The sequence below is a fragment of the Argiope bruennichi genome, chromosome 1 (assembly GCF_947563725.1).
Source record: "Argiope bruennichi chromosome 1, qqArgBrue1.1, whole genome shotgun sequence".
NCBI lineage: Eukaryota > Metazoa > Arthropoda > Arachnida > Araneae > Araneidae > Argiope > Argiope bruennichi.
Genome location: NC_079151.1, coordinates 54,600,198 through 54,626,810, shown reverse-complemented (window position 1 = coordinate 54,626,810; position 26,613 = coordinate 54,600,198). Strand labels below are relative to the sequence as shown.

The following is a 26,613-nucleotide window of genomic DNA, read 5'->3' as shown; positions in this document are numbered from 1 at the left end:
ACTCATTCATCATTGAATTTTTAATTTAAAATTTCACATGTATTTAAAAATATATAAAGAAATCGTATTTTTTAAAGTCGGTTTACATTTTATCAAAAAGAAAGTAAGGCTTTGGAACGATATATAGGAACATGAAAAATGGACATGAAAATTTAAATAAAAAATTTTTACTCTGTGAATTTGCTGATTGTAAGCGATGTAGTGATAATATACCGGTATATTTCAGGTATATTGCAATTCAGAAAAGTGGATATTCAAATGAATAAAATAATGAGGATAAAACCTCAGAAATGGGAAACATTTAAAAGTTCATAATATTTCTTGTTTTTGCAGTTTCTTTTAATATGTTTTATTAAAAATAACAGCAAATAGTCAGAGAAGTGAATAATAACTTTCTGAAGTCAATGTAAAAACGCTTTTTGATGCAATGAATTACAACGAGGGTTTAAATTTCCAATATTATGTAACTTTATTTTCATATTTAGCAACTGGTAATGGCATGTATTGGAATGGAGAAGGAATATTTTTTTGCGTCTTATACAACTGTTTCCAGAACTGCTAGTTTTATTTGGGTTCTTTAAATTAATACACATATGGCGCATATTAAAATTTCAAAAAGGCACTAAGAATTTTCTTTTCCAAATCAAACTTTTAGTTTGATTTCTAATGGAAAAATTCAATCATTATAAAAATCAATCTAGTAAAAGTAAGCAAAAGAAGAAAATGGTATATATGGATTTGAAATTTTCAAATTTTTAAACAATTTGAACTTGGATGACCACCATATTATATTCAAGAAGAAATAGTGCAAAACAATTTGCAGTCGAAGATTATATAGCATCTAAGTAACTTATTTTTAAATTTAGAATTCCATAAAAAAATTATGTCTATTTTTCAAAGGCGCAAAAGATTTAACTGACATAAAAAGCATATTGCTGAAACAATGGAATATTTGATAGAGAGGAATTTAACTCACGTTTTCGACAATTCGTTTATTTTTTTTCTTTACATTTGTTTTTTATATAATCAAAACCGAGTGCTTTGCTTGATTTTCTTCGGAGTTAGCTTGAAGTCGTATAAAACGATTCATAAATAATGATTCTGTTCTTTAATTCGGTTTCAGTTTGATGTACATTTTGATATATTCAATGTTTTACGAGTTTATCACCAGTAAAACATTTTGCTAATAGCGAACTCTAATAAAGAAAAGAATTGTGTAAATAAGTCGCATTGGTAAAAAATTAAATTATAAAGGGGGGTTTTGGTACGAAGTCTGCTATTATAAGCGATATTTTGGTTGAAACATCCAAAATTTTTCTGTTTGCTGGTTATGTTGATAAAGCAATATATAAGCAATGAAAAGAATTTCTGGTTGCCTTCCTCTGAAAGAGCATCGAAACATCTTGAGTATATATTGCATTATTATTTAGCATTTGTATACCCCAAAACATAACAAATATATATTTGAACCTAATTGAATGCCGCTTGAAAATAATTTTTCCTTTTTTGAAGCATATATATTTCAAAGTGACTATAATAAATACTGTATTAAAACTATCTGAAATAAGTAGTGGCAAGACAATTATATTTGTTTGCTGTAATGGCCGGAGAATACATTCAAAATATTAAACCATAACTTATGGAACAAACTAAAAAAGTTTCTTAATCGCAAATAACCCAGCAATGAAAGAAAACTAAAATAAACATGTTTCAGTTTTGACAATGCTCAGTAACATATTACAAAAAGAAACATAGTTTGATATATATGAGAAAATATCTTGATTCTATACTGTAAGCAGAAAAATTGTTCAATTAAATACTAACTGGCAAGGTGGATCATTTTGTAAATCTTACTTTTTAAAAAATACTTTTTCTTCTTTATAATAATTTTTTATGCGAAAAAAATCCTTCATATTTTCTGCACACCTGAAAAAATTATTTTGTCGTTAGTAGTTAATTTTTTATATCATTCGAAAAAAGTTTTTTTAATGAAATATCAAACATTAGAAACACAAATCTTCCAAAAGGTTTTTAAAACTTTTATCATTAACAATAATTAGAATACATTACTTTTGAACAATTGCAGAGTTTTTTTCGAAAAGAAAATAAAAATAAAAAAAGATTAGTTTTCTTCTAGCCTTTGTATTTATTTCTCTGCAGAAATTTGGATTTCTTTTTGCATTGCTATCGAAACTGATCTGAATAATCGATTATAAAGCAGACTTCTTTAAATCATTATCAGACATACTGGCGTTCTGTTTACATTAAGCATTGTAATTTTTGATGAATTATCGCTAAAGTGATTCGAAAGTTTTAAGCGATTAAAATCTCAATGAAAGATAAGGAAACAATTGATACAAATAATTTAATTTATGATTTTAAGCAATCGTATTCTCTCTCTACAGTAGAGCTGTAATTTCAAAATCATTTCATGACTTTGATCTTGAGTGCTAATCGAAATGTTTGTCTTAAAAATGATAAGTTGAGTTTTAACTATAACGCGTGAACCAAAGTCTGAAATCGAAGGTTGTGTACTTTTTAACTGCCAAACAAGGAATTGTATAGAAATTATACACGAAATTATCTTAAATATTATACGAAAAAACATACTCATATCTCTAAGTTCAATAAAAATGTATGCAGATTTAAAATATAAGATTGGATTAGGTCTTTCCATATTTTGATATATTTTTTTCCTTTACGTATCGAAAGTGTTTTAAAATTGTATAAAAAGAATTTTTTAAATATACAATTCCCAACTTTACTTTTTAAAAGAATTTGAGCAGTAAATCCAAAAATATATTTCCTATCTCAGTTTAATTCACACTAATCGTTCATAATGTTACTGGATTGTTCCGAAAATCATCTTCAATTTTGGTGTAAATCAAAAATTTTCATATTAATAATGTTTGTTAAATAGTATATGCATCATTTTATTTAATAAAATGATGCATATATTTGAAATCTTAAGACGTTTCAATATTCCACTCTCAAAGAACGCCCTTGATTTATCATTAAAAAAATAGCTCAAGATGCTGTTTGCAATTCTCCACAGTATTCTAATTTTTCCCTTTAGCGATTTTTGCAAAGAGCCGAATAGATGATTATTCAAAGATGTGATATTAGAATAATATGGAGGATGGAATTAAAACATCTAAGCTCCAACAGCTTCCACTTTATAAGTGGTCTAAGACACATATGAAATCGTAACGTGTGAAAGACCTTACTTTTATGATTGGTAAGTTGAGGGCATTTCTGATCAGTGTCTTGTTTTTAAACTATCCACCTGGATACTATGTTTAGCCGAATTAATTATTTAGTTAGGTGATAGCAGCTCATAATAGAATATCTCCTTTCAATCCCACCAACAACAGCCCAGAACTCTTTATGAGTGGTTATTGATCTTTGAGGTTGTTGACGACGGCTCACTTGAATAACTAACTTTATGACAGTTTTCATTTAATATTAACAGTTTATCTGTCATTGTTTATTATTATCCATTACAAAAAATAATAGTTTTCGTTGTGTTCGTGCCATTAATCGTAAATATGGCTCAAGATATTTTTCTTAATTTGTGGTGCACCAAGTATCAAGTTGACTAAGAAGGCTGAATCACATCACTTGCTAATAAATGGTCAATTTAGTTATTTCGTGTTATTTAATATATAGAAATAAATTATTATTTATGAATGTCTAAATTTGGTCATCATCAACCACAAACATTGCCGGTCTTAAACGAGTTATTCTCCCTTTTAAAATTTTATAAATAGTTAACGTACAGTTCGTCCATTTATAGCATTGTATTTTTAAATAGCATATCCTCTTTTAATAAGCATTCACATTTTCACATTGCATTTGGACTTATTTTTTTCTTGAGGCACATTTCCTGATCTAATTGGCAGGTGGTGATAATTTTCATTACAGTTATCACATGAGTAAGAATTTAAAATGGTTCTATTAGATGCTTTTTAAACACCTGCAAGCGGCCAGTTATTTTGATCCTTTAAAGTTTCAGTAGTGATCTTTTGAAGCGGATAAATTATATTTTTGAGATACAATCGGAATTTAAAATGCATTTTTTTATACTGGTATATTTAAAAAAATGTACATGGAGAAGTCCGTTGATGCCTTTGAAGCTGAATATGAATAACAGAGAGGTATCTATTCCCATTTACAAGATTAGTCACTAAATAAATTTCCTTGGTTTATATTTCTGAATTTGACTGCTAATGTACATTATCGCTCTATATCACCAAGGAGCATAATTTAAAGAAGTAGATCAAAATTTTCATTTTAAACTGATAGTTAAAAAAAAGAAAATAATCTCAAAAACAATAGCGATAGGTAACAGTTACCAAGTTAATATTTACTTTTAAACTATTCCTACAATCATGAAATCAAAAGGCTTAATTTAATAATGGTAATATTCTGTTTGTGCATAGAGTTACAATAAATATTAAAAAAACTTCCGAATAATTATTAAATTTTACTTCGAATAATAAAATTTCAAAAATAGATTTTCCTTAAAAGTTAGGAAGAAATACAATTTTTAAACATTGAACTAGGAAATAAAAAGCAATATCTCTTCTCGCCCTCTTTAAGAATTTCTATAAATGTAAAGTTTTTATTTGGAAGGAATGACAATTCGTTCTTTACTTGTATTCGATTTCTTTCAAATCTATGTCTTTCGTTTCATCTTAAAAAATATCTCGATTTTAACTTTTGCACATTTATTGACAATTTTAACTATATAAGACTATGAGAAATTACCTTCTTTTTTTATTTTAATGAGTTTAATAAATGAATTAAGACCTCAGAACACATATATGTTATACTCTAAAGAACAGAATGAATTTCCGAAAAAAAGTATATTAAATTAAATATACTTTTTAGTTAAATAATGTAAATAATTTTTAAGCGGTTCAAAATGATATTTTAATTTGCAACAGAGAAAGAAAATGTTAAATTTACTTAATGTTTTAATCGGAAAAAAATGAATAATTCTAGTAAACAAAGAATGTACTTCCTTTTGTTGAATGACCCTGAAACATATTAACTCAGAATAATATCGTTGGAAATGCTAGGAAAAAATTTGAGAAAAATAAAAGATTTTACGCAACGAATTTTTCGTGTCAAAAAAAAAAAAAAAAAAAAAAAAATTCGAATCAGTGCCAAAAAATTTTATGAAAACAAATCTATTTGCCTTTCCAAACGAAGGAAAAGCGAATGCGTTATCATCCTAAAACACTTAGTAATAAAAAAAAACAAGAAAAAAAAACTGTCGTAGACGGCAAACAAGTCTAATCTGCGTGTTGAAAAGAAATAATATGAAATGGGAAGAGCACAGTTATCTGATTACTCGAGAGCAGAGGAGAAATGACGTAATAGCTCATTGCAGTCGTAAACAGCTGTGGATGGATGGCATGGGGTGCAAGTATATATACCTGGATTTCGCTCAGTGGGAAAGTTTTGATTCTGGTCTTTGATCCCGTTGAGCATCATTTTGTGCTGACTGGTATCCGTAGCAACTGAGACGACGCAAACGTCGCGTTTTTTCTGCATAGCATCTTTTCTTCTCTAACACAAGCAGGTATGAATTACTTATCCTTTCTTTAAATTGTCTGTTGCTCTTTTATTATAACAACAATGCGCTGTTGTTTATTTCTTTTATTTCGAATTAAATAAAATTTTAATGGAATGCCCGTTTTTTGTTGTAGATTAAACAAATATATGGAATTGTTGAAAGAAATCCATGAATTCAGAAAAATTTTGTTTAATATTGAAATACCTTTATTTAATAGCATGCTGACATATTTGTCTGTAAGATTATTAGTTTTCTCTAAGCATTAAAAAAAAGTGATTATGAACAAAAGTGATTGTGATATTAATTTAATACTCTTTTGTATTTGATTTATGTGCATAATGAAATTTTTAATTTATCAAAATAAAATAAATTCTCTGCTATAAAATAAAAGTAATGTTTTTTTAAAAACAACAATTAACTTTGATTTTTTTTAAATTTAGTTACATAACATACTATTTGTTTTAATTTTAAGAGTGAAATCTCCTTAATTAAGTACAGAAAAGAAATAGCGCAGCAAATATTAACAATGCAAATAATTGATAAAAAAGTTATGCAAGTTTTTTATAAAAAAATTATGTTATAAAAGTTATTTAAAGTGGTGTGATCATTATTTTGTCATATTTAATATATTGTCAATATATCGCAATAAAAGTGACCAAGAAGGAAAAAAAAGATTCAACTGATATGTTTTTATTCTTTTAAAATATCATCTCTGTAACAGGAATAAAATTATACATAGCAATATATGTGCTGTGTTTATTATATAATGATGACACATTTCTATATGTGTTTCGCTCTGTTGTACAGATGACACATTAAAACTATAAGAGCACATTAACTCTTTCTTTTTGACCTTGCAAATTATAGTAGTATACTGATATATACTAAAAATTAAGTTTGAATCAAACATTGATATAAAAAAACTGCAAATAAAAAAGGTTTTTTACATTAAATAATTAAAACTTATAATGCAAAGTATTAATATTTTTGAAATTAGTAAATACTTTTAAAGCATTGAATTCCAGTGTTATTTAATTTTAAACAATGAAAAATTATTCTTTTGCACTTAATTATAGATAGATCTTTTGTTGTAACAAAGTAATATGAAATATCATATAATCAATTATTTTTCTGAAATTTGAAATAAAGGTACGCTTTTTACTAGTCGAATATGAGATTAAAATTGATTTTTCCTACTGAATTTCAACGTATATTTTTATATAGAAAATAAAATACAAAAAATCAAATGCAAAATCAAATATTGTTAGGATCGAAAAAGCTATTAAGATGACTCACCGAAATAAAAACTTTCCTTTATCTGTTGAATGTAGGTCATCTATGAGTGTGTGAAACGCACTGTCAATTCTTATCTTGAACAAAGTGTATTCCTCGGAAATGCGATAAAGAATTTAACCCGGACATAGTTGACTCTACTCCTTCTTGTGATTTACACACTAGTTAAGAAACATATATTGTTTAAATTTTTTTCTTTTTTTTTTAATCTACTTGCTTAATTTGTGAGCAGTTAATATCTGTCAAGTAAAAATTCGGATGAAAGTTTATAACTTCTTTTGAAATAAAAGCCACAATAATTGATAAATTACAAATAAATAACTTTAACTTTTTGTGTCGTCTCAGTTACGTCAAACAGCGTTATACAGAACTCTATCTATAAAACGAAATGTCATGAAAAAAATTATGAGTTGTTTACAAGAGAAAGTATTCTGCGCAATTTCATATATTTGATACGAAACCTTTTCCCGTCGTTATTCGTTTTTTAAAATGTATAAACGCTTTCCTAGTTGTCGTGTAAAATATAAATAAGATAATTCCTCCGTTCCATTTTCTGTTTATGTAGATTAGATTTAAATTATCGCAATTTAATTGGAATGAATGTTATATTTAAGCGCATTCACATTTACGGAAAGGATGAAGGTTTCAATTATTAATAATAGAAATGAGTCTTTTGAATCAGCCTGATAGCAATAAAGAAAATGTCCAGCTCTTAAATTTTTCCTTCATTTCCTCATTTTATATATAGCAATAAATCTGTAACATCGTTTTTCTTGCAAAGAAAACAGTCTGATATCAAATTATGTTTAAACGTAACTGCAAAGGGTGATACAAACAAATAACTGGGTGACTTCAGTTATTGAATTGCAACTTTAATACAAGCATTTTTAAGAAAAAAGGCTTAGTATGGGGATATTTTGAGAGAAAAATGTCCCCAGGTTAAGCACTTTTACCATGGAAGTATTCATATTAAAGCTTCAAATTAGGATCGAGTTTATTCATTTATTTGTCTGTTGCTTTAATTCTTAAATGTTTATTTTTAAAACATTCTCATTTCTATAATTAAAAAAATAGAGTTATGATAGCCAGTATCTCGTATGATTTGATAAAAAAAATTGCAGCAGAACCTAATTTGATGATTAAAGATGCTCATGATGCTCATTATTGTATTAAAATGTAAAGTGATTTGGTTGCAGAGTCTTGGTTTTCTTATTGGAAAATTCTGAGCTCGAAATCTAACGACAAAGAAAAATTTCCTCGAATGAGAGCCCGGTGCACAGTGAATTCTTTCATTTATGTCTTTAAATTAGCACGGTATAGAAGAACTAAAGAAAGATGTAGACTTTGGTATTATCTTTGTTAACTTCCGTCGATTTAAAATCTTTAATTTTTCTGAAATAACCCTCAAGCAGCCTGAAAACTAATAGTTAATCCAATGAATAAAATAGATCATTTTATATTATCATTTTATTTTAATCATAAAATTAAACCCAAGAAATATATAAAATTCTAACTTCAGATCTCAGATATATTTATATTTCAATTTAAGAGAATTTACAATGAGTTCACTGAAGATTAATATTTCCTCAGTGAAGGGAATTTCCATATATATCTTACCTACCTCTGAATACAAACTTAATCGTTAACTGATGTCTTTTAGCCCTAGAATGACTATTTAAAGATGAGAAAGAAATTTCTTTTTATGCATACTCAGCATTGTTTATAAATATAAAAAGATCATAACAAATTTGCAATTATTAAAGCATTTATTTGAAAATTTAATAAATTTATATTTCGCTTCTATTAAAAATTATTTCACCGATGTATTTCTATTAAATAATTATAAATATAAATATTTTTAATTGTTATTCATAAGACTATTTTTCTTTCAGCTATGGCGAATGTCTTAACAGGAACGATGGACGTAGTTTACGAAAATAGTGTATCTGCTATAGAAGGCTTACAAGCCAGGTAATGAAGCATTTTTGATACCTACTACTTATACTAGAACCTTATGAATTATTCTATAAAAGCTTATATGTAATATAAAGCTTATAGCTAATATATAATATTATTATATAAAGCTTACTAAAGATTTCTTGAGATCAGATTATTTTCAATTCCCGTGGAGATTAAAATAAAAAAATGATGGTTAATGAAGCAACACTCACGGAAATTTGTAGTATGCTTATATTTAGGAAGTAATATATTGGTCCTCGCCATTGAGATTTTCCTAGAAAAGCTGCTACAAAAGTTGAAAATTTATTTGGTTGCTTCAGATATTGTCATGATTTGCGACGCTTCAGTAGCATTATTGAAGTAAAAATTTAAAGGCTTCTACATGCTTAAAGCATTAAGAGTTTCAACAGATTTAAAAAAAAAAATTTCCATCCTGAGTATTTTTTTAAAAAATCTTATCTATGTAAATAGAAATCAAAATAAAAAACACACATACAGGATCATCGTTTGTTAAATGGATAGCCTTAAATTGTCGAAGACTCATATTTCTTATGCAATTTACGTTAAATAACATTAATTCGTTTATTTCAAATTTCCTACCGAACACATTTCTTGAAATCAGAATACTGAACAATCTCAAAGATCATAATAAAATTAATATTATTATTTCAGATATTTGTTTTGTCTTCTGAATTCTGATATTTATGTTTCCTTTTTATATTTTTAAAAGAAAAGAAGAAAACGTGAAAATCATTTTCATGTTTCATGATTTAATCATTAACTTTCTTCTATTAATTTGTGCTATTCAGCGCTGTAACTTTTCTGTGAATATTTTTTTCTCTTTGTCATTAATAGCAGTATTGATTTCCTTTCATACACATTAAGATCAATTTTCTTAAACAATTAAAATTTTAAAATTATTTAATTAAAATTTATGGCTAAGTTAAATTTTATATTATAAATAACAAAGCTAAAATGTTGCAAAATTCTAGAAATATAGAGATGATTAATTTTTGAAAGTCTGTATAATTAAGCATAAGTGCAATTGCCTTTAAAAATTTTTTAAATGCTGGAAGCTGCAAAATATGTTTTAAAGGCGCATAAGTAGATTTACAATGAACTAAAATAGAAAAATAAATTTCAGCATATTCAAAATGCCATGTTATAAAAGAAGTGTTCTCGATTACAACTCTTTTTTAAAGTTTCTATCTAAATGATTTACTTTTATTTCTTACATCTTACCTACGTCTTTTATTTAGGTTTCTGCAGCAGAGTGATGTATTCTTCTTAATTTCCAACCTCTTCGACCCCAGATATGCATTTCTGGTTTACTCTCCATTATTTCTTTCTCTTGACTGGCGTGTTGGCAAAAAGATAATGTGGGTGACAGTGATAGCCGAATGGGTCAACCAAATGCTGAAATGGTAAGTTTTGTAAATTGCGAGCAAAATTTTTCTTTTTCTTTTTTTTTACCAGCTCTAGCATTATTACTCATTTTCGTTTGGAAATTATTTAAAATACAATTAATTAATTACTCGAAATTCCATCGGAAATATACCAGAAGACACTAGAAATATAAATATTTATACTGCTATTTTGAATTAAAATCTAGTTTGCATTTAAGAATTTGTCACCATTTTTTCTTTTATGTAATTAAATATCTTCAGAAATAATTATTTTTAGAAATTGAAAATAGTAACTGATAGAGAAATTTATTAGCACTAAGGTATTATATGATATTTTTATGATGTTACTGTTATTTTGAAAGTTGTACAAAATCGTAGATATATTATAAAATAGGTTTTTGCTATTTGGAAATAGGCTGTAGAAGGACATGAGTATATTTTGTCACTACTGTTGACTCTTTCGAAGTAATTCTTGCAAAGCACAGACACATATATTTTCAGTTTTATGCAATAAACTACTTTAAAATAAATAAATAAATTGTTTTGAAGCTCACAGAAGCGAAATAAAAATGATAGAATATGAGCTGGCACTTTATATTTTAGATTTTAATGGAAAATTAAAAAATATATATATTCTTCTCTTCAGAAATCTCTTCTAATCTTTTATATTACAAACATCATTTTTTTTTATCTCAGGGCTCTTCATGGTGAACGTCCTTATTGGTGGATTCACGAGACTCAAGTGTATAATAGAACTGGAATATCAACACCAGATATTCAACAATTTTCCCTCACTTGTGAAACTGGTCCAGGTAAATTCAGTTGAGATAGAAAATCTCAGATCTCCCTTTTTTTTTTTAAAGAAATACTCTAAAAATATAAAATATAATAAAACTAATATGATATAAAATTTTCAGGCAGTCCATCTGGCCATTCAATGGTGACAGCTGGTGTGTGGTACGTCATTCTAGATGCTTTCCTTGAAAAGTTCAATTTCAACAGAAAGGACAGGTAAGTTTAATATTTCTTAATTTTTATAAATTTTTTATTAAATATTTATATAGGATAGGAAATATTTTACCCCATTACTTTGTAATTAATAGATTTTTCCAATTTCTTTCTAAAATGATTATCAATAAAAAAAAAGCTTTCAATGTATTGTATAAACGTTTCCTGAATACCGTTTAGGATTCAGAAATTATTTGCTGTTAGTCACTATACGTAAACATGTGCTGGACAAGTTTCCCATTTTTTTATCTATGAACTAAAAAAAATAATCCTTATTTTCAAAATGTAATTTTTAGAATTTTTATTTTGAACGAGATACTTTCGATGATTCGAGATACTTCCAGCGAGTAAAATTCATGTTCTATTTTCTGAACATTTATAAATAAGTTCAATAAAGTCTTGATAAATAGTAATGAATTTAGAAAACGTATTTCATATAATTTGCTTCAATCTAATTTTTAAAGTAGAAATATCTGTCTATAAAAATATTTATTTTATTTTGCAGCAACAGTTTGGTTCCGAAAATCTGTTGGTTAGCTTACATAGTCCTCTTGACAACAGTCAGTGCTTCCAGAGTGTTCATTGCAGCTCATTTCCCGCATCAGTGTTTCATTGGCATGGCTCTTGGTACGTCATATTTATTCGAATAGTTTTATTTTCATTTATGTTAGTATATTTAATTTCCTGATAATTTCATAGACTACTGGAAATATTGAAGAGCAATTATAAGAAATAAACAGTGAATTGTAGATTAAATGTTTTAAATTTAAGCTTTAAAAATGTAAATCTACTAATACACTTAAAGCTGATTCATAATGTCGAGTGAAAAAATTAACTAATGCATCGCTCATCATAACCCATTGAAAACTATGACGCCTTTCTCTGACGAATGTGACTAATTTTGCTGTAAAATTGACTGACACACATTTTTATTTCCTTTAGGTTTGTTTGTTTTAATTTTTTTTTCAAAATTAATCTGTAAATTATCTTAATACAAGTTTTAATTCTTATTCGATTAATTTATTAGCATTTTATACTTATAATAAAAATACTTATTTTTTCTTACTAGGATGGCTGGTAGCTAAGAAATTGAATAACATCACCCAACAACAGGTTGGCACATTTCTCTATTGTGCTATCACTGCTGGCATGCTTGCCAGTGCTTTGTCTATGTATGCATTTTTGACCGCTATCGGAGTGGATCCCATGTGGTCTGTTGGAAGAGCTATTAAATGGTGCGCTAAGCCAGAATATGTTCACCTGGATACCTCACCGTTTTTCTCCATGATGCGATACTGCGGATTCATGTTTGGCATGGGTTTCGGATTCAACAGTAAAAGTTTCAAGGAAAACTCAAAGTCAAAATTTACACTGGCAATGAGGATTGCATGTGCAATTATTTCTGTGGGTGTGTGCAAGTTATCAGAAAAAGTATCATTGCTCAGAATTAATATGTTCTTATTTTATGTTCAAGCTTTCCTTCTTAATGCTTTGTTATCCTATATCATGATAGCTGCAGCTCCGTATATTGTGTCAAAGATCTGGAATACGAAAGCAAAACAGAAAGCACAGTAAAACCAAAAATAAGTAAGGAACTATATATGTGATACAAGATGACAAAAGAACTATATAAAATTTGGACAAAAAGTGAGCATATTATAAACATAGTTAAAATAGTTAATTAATAATTAGAATGCTTTAATTAAAGTAAGACATTAGTTCATGTATTTTGAGCAAGAAATCTAAAATATACTAATCGTTTTGTTAATCTGAGAGAATTACAAATATATTGTTTTATTGTTAAATACATTTGATGATTCGAAAAGCATGAATGTTAGTGGGAAATCGTATTTATGTAAATAATGTGTACATATTTATGAAATGTCTGCAAGAAAAGTGAATATTCTCTGAAGAAGCACAAACCATATACTAATCAAAATGTATAATGGATATCTCAGGGAAATTCTACTTTTCTATGCATTTGTATTATAATGTAAATATATTTGTTGTTATTGTTTTTTTATTATTCCTTGTAAAACCAAGATCACATATCATCAAGGATCATACTGTTTTTTTATTTGTATATATATTAAATAAAATTGAAAATTTTACTGCTTCCTTTTATTACATATACAAAAATTTTCTTATGCTTCCCAAATTTCATTTACATTCAAAAGGCATCGATACCAAAGCCATGAATATTTTTCAAAGTAATTGACTAAATCTAATGGTTTTTAATGATTCGATATTTTTCAGGCCTATACGTACATTACCTTCCTAAGGGTCTTTGGAGCCACATATCAATCTAGGAGATGACGATATGGCATTTATAATAAAATATCGTACAGATCCCTTAAAATCCTACGAAAGAATTCAAATATATGAGCCAATTCAAATTTTTACCAAAACCTTTAATCAGACCCAGTCAAATAAATATTCATATCCTTACCTGGCTCACAGTTTAGATAATAGTTAAAAATGTAATGAAAGATTATTGTTAGATACTAGAATATTTTTGATACATTTATCAAAATTTAATACCAATGAAAGATGATTGAATAAATTTAACGGATGAACGGACAAATAAAGAATAGAACTTTCAAAACATTTATTAACATAACAATTTTTTTAGATGACATAATAAATGCCAATTATAAAATGCAGAAATCGTTCATAGGACAAATTAATGGAGCATAATTAATTTTTCCTTTGTAATTACATATACAAAGATTTTGTATTAACTAAAAATTAATCAAAATTTTAACTTTTCTCGATAATTTCGAAATATATTATCGCATAAAAAATGTTTTTAAATTATTAAATTTTTTTAAAAACTACTTTTGTGCAATTTTTTTTTAATTTAATAAAATTTTGCTAATTTATAATAAAATGGCTGATGCAATAGATTTTTACCATTCATTCACCACTGAAAATTCATTAATCTGTTTAATTGTAGGCTTTCGCACCATAACTTTTAATTCAAAAACTTGAAATGTTAAAAATATTTAATTTCCAAAACTTATTTTTATACTTTTGTTTCAAATTGCATGGAATCTCAATTTTTTATGTTTGAGGTTATATTTTTATGGGTTATATTTGTAATAGGTTAAATAACGGAAAACCTAAAAAATGTATGGGTTAAATTTGTTAACTTGTCTTAAAAACGATTGCGAAAAAGCAATAACTTCTGAAGCAAGTATATATAAAAACACAGATGATAAAATAAAAATTTTCTTTCTTAATATGATATCATGATACGGTGTTTCGAACTAGCTGTTTGATTTTTCTTTTTATAAATTAAATGCATGATCAGATTCGGATATTTTTATACATTTTAAATCGTATATTTACTATTCAAATTCAAAATAAATTTAATATAATGCAATTCCGACAGTTATCATCTTTGCTGAGTATTAATTATAATTAATAAAACAGTAAATCATTGTAATCTAGTTTAGTTTTGATTTCAAATAAGCACACATAATTTAAAAAATAATTTCCATATGCACTCAAAATTGTAAAAAATAATACTAAATAAATAAAAAGAAGTGGAACACCTTTTGTTTATTTTTCTTAAAATCTACGGATATTGAAAAGGAAATTGAGTTTCGAGTTCTGTAATTCTCTATAGAACAAAAATAAATAAATAAGTAAAATTTCACTATCTTTGCTTCTGAAAGTATGATTCGAACTGATAACAGGCACAAAATTAATGGAGAATTTAAAGCAATTTAGAATGAATATAATTGTTTTGTTTAGGAAAATCGATTCAGTTTTAAAAGGTAAATGTCAATACAGCATACATCCCTCTTAACAAAACAAAATAAAGAAAATAATCTTATAAATAATTAGAACATTATTTGGAAGTAGCATTATATTTCTATTGATTTCAAGAGATATAATTTTGAAAATTTCCATGAATTTAAATTTGGAATATATGATTTAAATTTTAATTGTATAATTTATATTCTATCTATAAAGAATGAGATAAAAAAGGACTGATAAATATTTACGCTAGAAAATAATCTATGAACATTTCCTTCTATTTACTAGAGAACGTTGAAATAGAATCCCAAAATCTTTATTAGATTAATTCTTACCTGCTTCTTATCCGACGTATTTCATATCCTTATTATAATTCATATTTTTAAAAATATGTTTCTACTCATCTAATATATAATAAAATAATATAAATAAATTAGTAGAATGTTATCAATTATAAAAACTCACAATAAACTACTTATTATAAGTAAAGAAAAAATTGATAAAAAAACATTTTTAGGAATTTTTTGATTTCAAATTCAAAACTCTGACAGTTACTAAAAAAAAAACTGTTAAGAATTCTTTTCTGTTATGTCATATTTATAAATTTTTCAGAATTCAGAGATGTGTTGAAAAATCGTTTGCTCTTTATTATTAAGAATTTAAATGTTGCCAAAACCACATATTACCGTAAAATATTTGGATAAATTAATATATTATTATACATTTATTTGGTTTAAAATTAATCATTGCATTAAAATATTTGGATAAATTAATATATTATTATACATTTATTTGGTTTAAAATTAATCATTGCATTAAAATATTTTAAATGCAATGAAACTAATTTTTTAAATTAGTTTTAAATTTCAAATTTTTTTTCCTTGATTTTATATTTTAATTGTAATCATTTTTATTTTCGAAAAAAAAAATCGTCTGTCTTTCTCTCGAATAAACCATAAAAGTTAGAAAAATAAAAACTGAGACTTTTTTCGACCTGAATAATAATTTTAAAAATGTGACCATTCTTAATCCTTCACTTGATATCAGACATTTTCTATTTCCCCTTCTATTATTCTTTTTTTTATTTCAGTATGTATTTTATTCCCTTTTTATTCAGAACGCATGCGTTCTTACTAATTGAAACTTTTCCATTATTTTCAGTATTATATCACATATTCAAAACTAAGAAATCGTAATACATGTATAGAGCATTACATTTAGAACGTTGCATATAAAGAGAAAAAGCATTAAGAAAATTATATTAATAATATACGTTTTAAATATATTATTTATATATATTGTAAATAAAGTGTGTAAAATTCATTTTCAGTTTCTTAAATAGGGCCACAGCATTAATATGATATAAAAATATCAATTTTTTAGTTATTCCCAAAAAGTTATAGATGTCTTAGAGAGAAGGCACAAAAATATTAAAAAACAAATGAATAATTTGACAAAAAATAATAAATTTGCATTTCTGCTCTTTCTTTTTTTTTATTTATATTTATTTTGCACAAATATAAATGCGAATGTAGAATACCGAGAACCTCAAAAAGAAGAAAAAAAGAAACAATTATTCTGTCATTTGCTTCATAGTGTACGTATTCTAATTTAGTTACACACAGAAAAAAAAAACCCTTAGATAATTTATCAAAAACCCTTAATTTTTTTAATGAATTCTACTTTTGTAAATGCTATATTACGTTCAAACTTCAAATATACTAGCAAAGAAATACTTTTTTCTTTTATTCTTTTAGAAATGGTGACGTTGAAAAATATAAATAATATCATTTCTTTTTTCCTGGTTATTAACTTAAAATCTGGTAAAAATTATTAGATACCAATTATATTAGATACTCTCATTAAAGAAAATTTTTGATAATTAATATTTATTTAAATGGCTATCTAGTTTTAAAGTCGTATTTCTGGCATTTTTTTAAATAACAGTCAACTTTTATTTTAAAAAATAACTTTACGCCCCTTCTTCCTTTGTTCGAACTCTCTTTTTTTCTTATTAAATAAATCAATATCTCGTTGAAGCAATTCTTTTTCTTCATCAAGAATTTTTTGTTCTTTTTCATTTTGATCCTGCAATGTTCTATATTTCAATTTTATTCTTTGTTCTTCTTCTGCCAATTCTTGTTCCGCATTTTTGGCCTTTTCTATGAACAATTGTATCATTTCTTCCTCCTCGGCTTCCAAACATCGGCGTATTTCCTCTGTTTTTGCATCCAGTATTTCTATTAAATTCAATTGCTCATCACCACGTTGAAAATCTTCGAATCCACATTGTTTTAACCGTTCTTCTCTGTAAGTTTCATAATGTCTGATGTGAGTGGAACTTACTAAATCTTCCATATGAATTTCGATCAGCAACTCGCGCAGCTTAATGAAATCTGAATGATCTTCATTGTCTATATAGACTGTTCCCCATGGATAATTTCGACCTCTAGTAAGTTTTCCGTCATTTACAACGAAATCCGTGCTTCCTACAACAGCAAACGGAATATCAAGAACAACTTGAAATTCTTTCTTCGCTTCATCTTCAGATTGGAGCTGATATATTTCAATTTTTTCCCTCTGAAGCTCTTTTTGAATATTAGATTTGAAATTCTGAAGTTCAGTCTTTGTCATGATATCGGCTTTAGCGATCAGAGGTACAACATTTATTTTCGAACTCAAATATTTCAAAGCAAGTAAATCAAGAACTTTCAGAGTGTGCCCTGTAGGACAAATGAAATACAGACAAACGTGTATTCTGGTATCAGGATATCCTGCAAGATTTCTGTTGACTTTTAACTCTTCTTGAAGGTATTTCTCAAACTGAGAATCTATATAATTCAAAATCGGTTCAAAATTTCCTTCTTTGTTAATTTGATCACCATAGCCAACAGTTTCAGTCACTGACAATCGCAATGGAACTTCTTTCTCTTTTATGTCGTATTTTCTGGTTTTCAAACCGACAGTAGAATTTGTGTGCTTATGGTTTCGAGGTATATCTATGTCCATATTAAACAATGAGCTTATTAACGTTGACTTTCCTATCCCAGTTTCACCAACACACATAATATTAAATGTAAAACTTTCTTGCAATTCTTTTTTAACTATCTGATACGGTAGGCTATCAAACCCAACGTATCCCGAAAGTTCTAAATCTCTTGTCATTTCCGAAAACATTTCAGTATTGGATACCTAAAATATTCTTCGACTTTATATCTGAAATTGAAGAAAATTCACATATTAGAATAGATGAAGAACATGCCCTTTCAAAACAGATTTTTTTGGGGGAAAAAAAAGGCATGAACGTACTTAATATTCCGCCAAGAAAGTATTAAAGGCAAATAAAACATGAATATTTCTGGTTGTAAAATTAAACGTATATAAGATTCATCGAATGGTCTTTCCTTTCTAAATTCGGCGATGAAAAGAATAAAAAAATTCAATTAAAATAGTAGATAAAATGCTGTAAAGCGTATCACTATTAATTATTTAAAAAAAAACATTGTAAGCGTGCAGTAAAAATGGATGATAAAATTCAATAGAACAATAAAGATAATTAAAAAAATGCATTGAATAAGATGCAAAAATTATTTTTTGAATACCTTAAGAAATATTTCATTGAATTACTGGCCACTGTAAAAAGTAACTAACTTTATAACGGAAAGTTCAATATTCGATACCGTATTTAGCAAATACATGTGACTTTGTTAATGCTACAATTCGGTACAACCAAAAATCGCCAAGAAAATTTCGCCACATTATAAAAATATGCTCAAGTGCATTATTATTTGTTTAAAAAAAATGTGAAAGTGTGAATCATATACTTTATATTGTAATTTGACAATTGAAATCGTCAAGTTGGCGAAATTTTTTCTTGACGCTTTTTGGTTGCGATTTCAGCCGACAAATACCTTGTTAATAAATAAATCTAATCTCGGGAGGCCAAACATTCTACTGTTGTTATAGCATAGAAGTTTGAAAATAGGGATACCAGTTAGGTCGGTTCGATTTAAATGTAATGTCCAGTTCCAAAGTTAGTAATTATATAATAATCGCATATGAGTGATTAATTGCCAAAAAACATTTTCGAAGATTGCATTGCTTTTATGGCGAAAATTCGGTACTTTGGGATTATCCTATAGACAATTTTCGCTAAACTCGATATTATCGCCAAAAGGTAGCTTTGTGCCAATAACCGCAAATTACTTTTCATTATGATGGCGCCAAAGCATCGGCGCATTTTTTGCCAATCTTTTGGCGCATTTCGCAAGGATTGGCGCATTTTCGCGACCGTTTACAAGTCGACGGAATAATTCAAAGTACCGAAAAATCATACACCAAGGGGAAACCATCAAATAAATTTCCAAAGTTACCATGCTTACAGATTATTTCATAACTAAAAATTTGTCAATAGCATGCATTTCATATGTAAATAACAAAAGTTGCATTTTTTTGGCTTCTTTTCTTTCTTTCTTCTTCTTTTTTTGTCTTTATTGAATTCGTAAAAGTAATTTGTAATTATTTCTTATAACTATCCAAAAGAACTGATTCTTGGCGAGTTTGAGGACGTTTGGCATAATTTTGTCATGTTTAGCAAAAAAAACTGGGGATTTTTTTAAGATTTGTCCTAAATAATAGCAATATCGTTAATTTAACCTAGTAAACTAAATATCCATTCACCTTAATAGGTTTAAATATACATGTGGGAGTAAATAACACAGGAGAAAAAATTAGCTGTTAAAGAAATTAAAATGATATAGCAGAAAATTTTAATCAGAAAAGCCAAGAATAAGTGCAAGTCAATGAAGAGTTTATATCTGTTATCATGTATTTCAAAAGTGGTCAATGCAAATAACTTTTTTAATTAATAAATAATTATATCTATCAATTTGACAAAATTCACCTTAGAGCTTGATTGATAATATGTTGTTGATGTTTATATTTAAAAATGATGTCCGGTCGCCAAAGTTGAATTATTTCTCGCCATGTAACTTTTTAATTTTTTTATTGCGACCTAAAAAGAAACGTTTATTTCCATTTCTTATAGCCATAAAAAATGGTGGACATTTTGTTTTTTGCATGATTGTAAGGATTGTATTGTGAATGGTGAAAAACTGGACATAGTTAACTTGAGTTTTTCCTTGTTTTCAATAATTTCTGTTCTTTTGGGAAATGTTCCATTTAATCTTACATTCACATACTAAATACCAAATTTTATTTTCTTCTAATGAAATAAGTTACTTGATCGCTGTATTTCTATAAAGAATAACCAAAATAATTTATACCCTATTTAAAATTGGTGTCTTTTCTTTCACAATTGAATTTGTAAGTCGATTTCTCCTTAGATGTAGTGATCCTGGAAATTATTTTTGTACCTTCAAAACGTTTATTGCAATTTTTTGAGCCATTCTATTTGTCGGACATCTGGCGTGGGTACGACCGGAGTTTAATTCCCTTCTTGGCGCAATTTTCAAAAATCACCAACAACGGTCTTACGAAATGTTTAAAAGCAAGGGAGCAGATGTCCAATCATAGTGCATAATAAAGATTGCCAGATTTGGCACGTTATCGAAACTTGGCGAAGAAGGGGGTTAAACTCCGATTCACCCTAATTGGTATTTGAAATATACTAAACAAACGACAGCTACAAACGTCTTTTCAGCCAAATGTCCTTCAAGTTCATAAACTAATGCATAGCTATATACATAATATCTAAAAACGTAATAATTCATGCATTTTTGATGGTAAGGAAAGAAGCTCACCCTAATATGACTTTTCATGACTTTTCATAACAAAAGTACTTAAAGAGACAGAAGGAAAGAGGTGAAAATCTTACCACTTCCTTTTGCATTTAAATAACGAAAAAATCAGATTGAAGATACCGATTTCTGTTTTGACATAATACCGTGGCAATCGATTCCTGATGGTCACGGTTATACCGAGAATTCAATTTTACTATTTGTTAAATTTCATATCCAGAAATTTAACAAAAACTAAAAAATGCTGTAAAATATTGAAAAACAACCATTTTACTTTTATATTTGCGTGTGTTGTATATTATAAATATGCTGTAATAAAATAATATTTTAACTGCTTACCACTGAAATATAATAAATTTAAATTATATCTTAAAATGACATTCCAGTCTAGCGATGTTAGAAAGCAAATATATATTTGTTTTCTACAATATTCCAGCAATATAAGTTTCCCAAAACATAGAAAAGTTTTGATATCTTCGTTTAATTCTGAAATTAATGACTATTATTATTATTATTATTTAAAATATATATTATTTCAATGGAGCAACAAATGTATACCATCACAGTGACGTAAGACTAAAAGACAATTAGGGATATAGATACCCCAGCCACTTTTGAGACGCTATGTTAGTTGCTTAATATCACTTTTTTAAATCAAATATGACGAAGAGTGAGAAAAAGCATAATGGCCTAGGTGTCGTTTATACCTTTTAAGCCACAAGTAATGTCTGTGAGAAGCATCGAAAAAATCCTATTATGTACGCGTTTGTCTTTAAAAGAACTCATCTTTTGGCTCATTTGAAAACAAAGAATTTTTCTCGAAGTGATTCTAAAGATTTCTTTTCAAAGCATGCCTATCTTGAATGGATCGCAAAATTAAATCTCGTTCTCATTCGAAAATTTACATATATGATAATAAAAAATTCAATTTATCCGCCTTTTTAAAATTAATTATTTTCTAACTATTTGAAGTTTAACTAACTACTTATAAAGCATTCTGACTTCTGAATTGCGTGAGCATTTTCCTACACTTCTCAAGAACTATTTTCTGCACATATAACTAACTGTACAACGTTAAACAACAATGTCATAGAAAAATCAAGAGCTTAAAACAAATACTTTTCAGCTACATTTTGGTTAAATCCTCTTTTCGAAAATGTATAAACTCTCTGAACATTTCCCTTCCGTCTCTTTTTCATCTTTAGTATTAGAACTGAGAGATGCACCTATGATTCTTTGTCATGGTTCAAACAAAGAACTTTTATAAGCCGCTAGAAAATTTTGCCTGCTAGTGAAGAAAATAAAGCTGTGGTTTCAAGATATTGTTTTCCTGGTTATTTTCTGGAAAAACATTGCATATATTTCTCGGAATAATGCAATATTTCTTGCATCAAATTGAAGATTGAATAATTAATAATAATAATAAAACATGAACCATGTCAGTGATTCGTAACACTATCAATAGATGGCACCACAATACTTTTAGTCCTGACTTTGAATCGATGGGAAATGTTACAATTAATGTAAAAGTGATCGGGGAAAAGAAATATAATCAATAACTGATGCATTGACACTTCTTTATTTAAGATTTTCAACACTAAACATTTAAAAAACATGTTGCAATTAATGTAAAAGTGATCGGGGAAAAGAAATATAATCAATAACTGATACATTGACACTTCTTTATTTAAGCTTTTCAACACTAAACAATTAAAAAACATGTTTTTGATAAAAAAACCAAGTGAAAAAATGACGTGGAAAAATTTTCCTCGTGATTTAAATTATTTTTCAGTGGATATTAGTTAATAGTTAAATGTCTGATTACTTCATTATAGCTTAATTTCATGCTTATTATATTTACATTTACATTGCATTAAGTAATCTTTTAAATATCTTCATCTAAAGATTTTTTTGCAGAAATATGGAGAAAATTCACTTATATATTTCACTTAAAAAGTGATATAAACATGATAACAATTTGTCTCCATCTTTGTTACTTGTAATAATACTTCTTTCCTCGCAACGTCACTCCAGTAGCGTAGAGAAACAAAATAGTAAGTATGAGGTATATTATAATATTTTCGACCACGTTAAGTGTAGACTTAGAAATGTAAATGACATCTAAAATATGTATTTTTTTTTCCTCTTACCATATTTAATATTAAAATTTGACCTAAAAGCACATTTAAACTCCATCCCAATTAACACAAGATGCCTAACTAACCTTGGCACGCTATCATCATGATATTTTCGACATCTAAAATATCGAAAGACATTGTAGAGATATGGTATTGTGTAGCATATTGTATCTAAGAATGTCGCCCTCTGAAACTGGTAGCTGGAGTATTTATACCATAAGCCATTGCTAGAGTTTAATATCGATTGATCTTCAAATAAAAAGTTGTAACAATGGATGAAAAGTTGTAACAAAAGTTGTTCATAGATGATTTCGATGACGATCTTACGATGTCTTCTGATGTTCTTTCATTAAGGCATCAATGATGTAGCCAGAGTAAATGATGCTTGGGATATATGATATTTTCCTCTCAATCATCATCAATGACCCAGCGACAATCAATGATGTTCAGAGCTTGGTATTATTTTTTTCGTCCCTTTGACGTATTTTATTTCAAACTAGCAGCCTTTGGCGACCAACTGGTATGCTGGGAGCAATACTCTGTCATATTTTCAATTAAATATATTATGTAACTTGATCTCTTATTAGCCTCTTCAGTAAAATATTTTTGAGCGTCAAATTTTGATAATCACATAACTCATATTATTATAGAAGCCTTAAGCAGTTTTGATCATTGTTTTATATTTATCTCTCTAATTTTCTGTCAGCTCCCATAAAATGTGAACTTTAAATTAAAATAGAAGTGATTAAACTTCAATTAATATAAAAACACTGTTCACTAAAACCAAATATCCTTTTTAAAAAAAAATATAAATACAGGAAAGAAGAATCGTTCGACGTTGAAGTCTTATGCACACTACAGAATAATTTATGCAATATCTCAAAGAATTTTTCAACAAAAATTTCTTTGATTCATCATGAAATTCAGTTTTTCGCTTTACTTTAAAAAAAGATTTAAATGACATAAATAATAATATTTTATTTTTCTCCTGTCATACTTCAAAAAAATATGAAATCTAAAGGATAAATAATCTTTTGGTCCTAAATAAGAATAATTATTATTATTATCATTTTATGCCAAATTCTGGATATATTATCAGGGATTATATTCTGCAAAATATTCTTGACACTCCAACTTTTAAATAAATAAATATTATAAACGTTTCGGTCATTGCGATCGAATGTGAACGAATTTAGGTTTCGAATACTACAATTTTAGAACAATCAACATTTTCATAATCTTAGGCAGATCAGTCGTGGAGAAATTCTAAGCCCTGACTGGCGTATCTTCTCAGAAACAATCTATAGAATTGTCTAAAATCGCGCATTTTTATAATATTCACATTTTCACAACTCACTCAGTTTTAGTCGCAATAGAAAGGATCTTTCTTTTTATTTAAAACTATTCGCCTTTGGCGACCTGGAAATATTGATTATATTCCAACTAAATTGACTGATAATGACTAACTGATAATGAGCCCTCGTTATATTAACTTTCAAGACAATATTAATTATTAAAATTAATTTTCACACCGTCAACAGAAAAAGTCAAAATTCTTTTTAAGGATAAAACAATAAAGAAGTCTGTCTTAATTTAAATATTTAAATAATAATAAAAAAAGAAATGTTGAAGAAACTTTTTGGTCCTTGTTCTTTTTCATTCGCTCTTTTTTTTTTTTTTTTACTTCAGTTTAAAAATGAGAAGGGAAAAAAAAAAAAAAAAAGACCGTTACAATGCCGGAAACCGAGCATCTAATAATTTTTTTTTTTCCGAATGTGGACCCGTTGCTTATAAAGTATATCCCAATTCAGACAGAACAGTAAAATAAAAATAGCTATGAACTGCTCTATAGTTACGCAGCAAGAAAATGTGTACCCATGGTGTAGTGGTTATCACATCCGCCTAACACGCGGAAGGTCCCAGGTTCGAAACCTGGTGGGTACAAGCGTCTTTTTTCAACTAGTGTTGCTTTAGGTAATTTATTTTAATTGTAAATAGAATTAAAAATGTGCATGAGTTAATTAAATAAGACATTCTTTAATAAGGCAATGCAAGGTGAAAATTGCCTTTTTGTTTGTTTTTTTATATCCACGAACCTGGGACCTTCCGCGTGTTTGGCGGATGTGATAACCACTACACCATGGGTACGTCCCTAGTTCAGCATTATAATATAGTGCGAACTGCTTCCATGTAATTCAATACGAAGATCATAAGTTCAGATATCACCTTATTTTCCAGTAGCAGATGCAGCTTGATTATTACAAAGCATCCGAAAAATATAATTGTTTATCATCTTAACTTATAAAACTTTATTTATTGAAGCATTGATTGATATAAATAATTGAAACAGTATTTTAAAAAGATATAAACTCTATTTTAAAAAGATTTTTTTTTAAAATTACAACAAGTATTTTATGAAAATACTGTATTTTAATAAATTTGAATGAATGTAATATTTAAGAAACAGTTAAATTCATTTCAAAAACAAACAGATTTAAGCCAAGAATTTTCCGTAAAATATAATTGCAAAAATTGAATTATAATCTTTTTTGTTTAATAATTTCGAAATAAGCTAAATAAAAGAAAAAATGTCAAAAAAAAGCAATTGTTAACCTCCGGATTCTTCATTTAATTTGGATCTAGCTTAAATCGAAAAGATTTAAAATAGGAATTGGCCCATGGGGGGATCGAACCCACGACCTTCGCGTTATTAGCACGACGCTCTAACCAACTGAGCTAATGGGCCGGCATGCAACCTTTTTAAAATAATCTTGAGGAATTTTAACCAATGCTTTTTCTTTTCTTGTTTTCCTTAATTTTTTTTCTTTTTTCCCTTTTGTATGCCTAATGTGTGATATAATTATATGATGTATAAGTTAAAAAAATGTCACCAATTTGTACTTAATTCATATTTCTCACTATTCTAATGATCCCTTTAAAATGAATATAGAATAAATTCTTATTCTACAAAGACATTTCATATAATTTATTTTTTTTAAATATGCGGATAAGAAAGATGAATATGTAATGGAATATAAACTTAAAACTTCAGAGGAAAAAAAAAAAAAAAAAAAAAACCGACAATTGCATCGGCCGGGAATCGAACCCGGGCCGCCCGCGTGGCAGGCGAGCATTCTACCACTGAACCACCGATGCTCGAATCAGAAAGAAACTGGTTCATTGAACTACATAACTGATATAGAAGCTTACTTCAGAAGAAGATAAAATGGAAAAGAAAACACTTGTTCCTTAAATCCTTTTCCTTCTGGCATATTTTTATCTAAGTACAAAAAGCAACAACGGAATTCTCATTAAAATAGGGTCAAAATAAGCAGAGGCGGCGGCAGAGATTTGCCGACGGGAGGGGACAAGCACAATATCTCTAATTTGGCTTCAAAATAACTCATATTAATTAATTTTACATTTAATTAAAGAAGATTAAGTATTATTTAACTTCTTTTTTATTCAAATATTGATCTTTTCTTTTATTGTTAAAACTTTACAAAGGTATTTGTAAAAAATGTTCACTGTTTCTTTTATTGAGCATAAAAAAAAAATTATAAATATTTGAGCCTATTTCTTTATGAGACTCTTGAGATTTAATTTTTCTGAAATCGAATTTTAGAAAAAATATGGTTATATTCCATTCTGCATTGTAGCATACAGATAGAAACACAGATTGCGCCAGAATTAAGTGGCAT

The 26,613-nt window shown here is 27.4% G+C and overlaps 2 protein-coding genes and 3 non-coding genes across 5 annotated transcripts; 2 read left to right on the top strand and 3 right to left on the bottom strand.

Annotated features, from left to right (window-relative positions):
• Window positions 1–5,433: 5,433 nt before the first annotated feature.
• Window positions 5,434–13,361, top strand: LOC129958398 (glucose-6-phosphatase 2-like). Its single transcript, XM_056070910.1, has 7 exons — window positions 5,434–5,590; window positions 8,770–8,848; window positions 10,096–10,260; window positions 10,939–11,054; window positions 11,160–11,253; window positions 11,756–11,877; window positions 12,320–13,361. Exons 2-7 carry the CDS (start codon window positions 8,772–8,774, stop codon window positions 12,823–12,825), a joined length of 1,080 nt encoding a protein of 359 aa, XP_055926885.1. The 5' UTR covers window positions 5,434–5,590; window positions 8,770–8,771; the 3' UTR covers window positions 12,826–13,361.
• Window positions 13,362–16,974: 3,613 nt separating this feature from the next.
• Window positions 16,975–18,180, bottom strand: LOC129972701 (septin-10-like). The gene has a single exon (XM_056086933.1). The coding sequence runs from the start codon at window positions 18,178–18,180 to the stop codon at window positions 16,975–16,977; it is 1,206 nt and encodes a 401-aa protein (XP_055942908.1).
• Window positions 18,181–24,783: 6,603 nt separating this feature from the next.
• Window positions 24,784–24,856, top strand: Trnav-aac (transfer RNA valine (anticodon AAC)). Its single transcript has one exon. It is a non-coding gene; the product is annotated as a tRNA-Val (tRNA).
• A 728-nt stretch (window positions 24,857–25,584) lies between these two features.
• On the bottom strand, window positions 25,585–25,658 carry Trnai-aau (transfer RNA isoleucine (anticodon AAU)). Its single transcript has one exon. It is a non-coding gene; the product is annotated as a tRNA-Ile (tRNA).
• Window positions 25,659–25,997: 339 nt separating this feature from the next.
• Window positions 25,998–26,068, bottom strand: Trnag-gcc (transfer RNA glycine (anticodon GCC)). Its single transcript has one exon. It is a non-coding gene; the product is annotated as a tRNA-Gly (tRNA).
• Window positions 26,069–26,613: the final 545 nt, after the last annotated feature.

Bases quoted from the DNA above. Each gene is read 5' to 3' on its own strand.
- LOC129972701 (XM_056086933.1), bottom strand. From the start codon at position 18,180: ATGACAAGAGATTTAGAACTTTCGGGATACGTTGGGTTTGATAGCCTA.
- LOC129958398 (XM_056070910.1), top strand. From the start codon at position 8,772: ATGGCGAATGTCTTAACAGGAACGATGGACGTAGTTTACGAAAATAGT. The intron at 8,849-10,095 runs GTAATGAAGCAT...TCTTTTATTTAG, and splicing joins ATAGAAGGCTTACAAGCCAG to GTTTCTGCAGCAGAGTGATG. The intron at 10,261-10,938 runs GTAAGTTTTGTA...TTTTTATCTCAG, and splicing joins GTCAACCAAATGCTGAAATG to GGCTCTTCATGGTGAACGTC.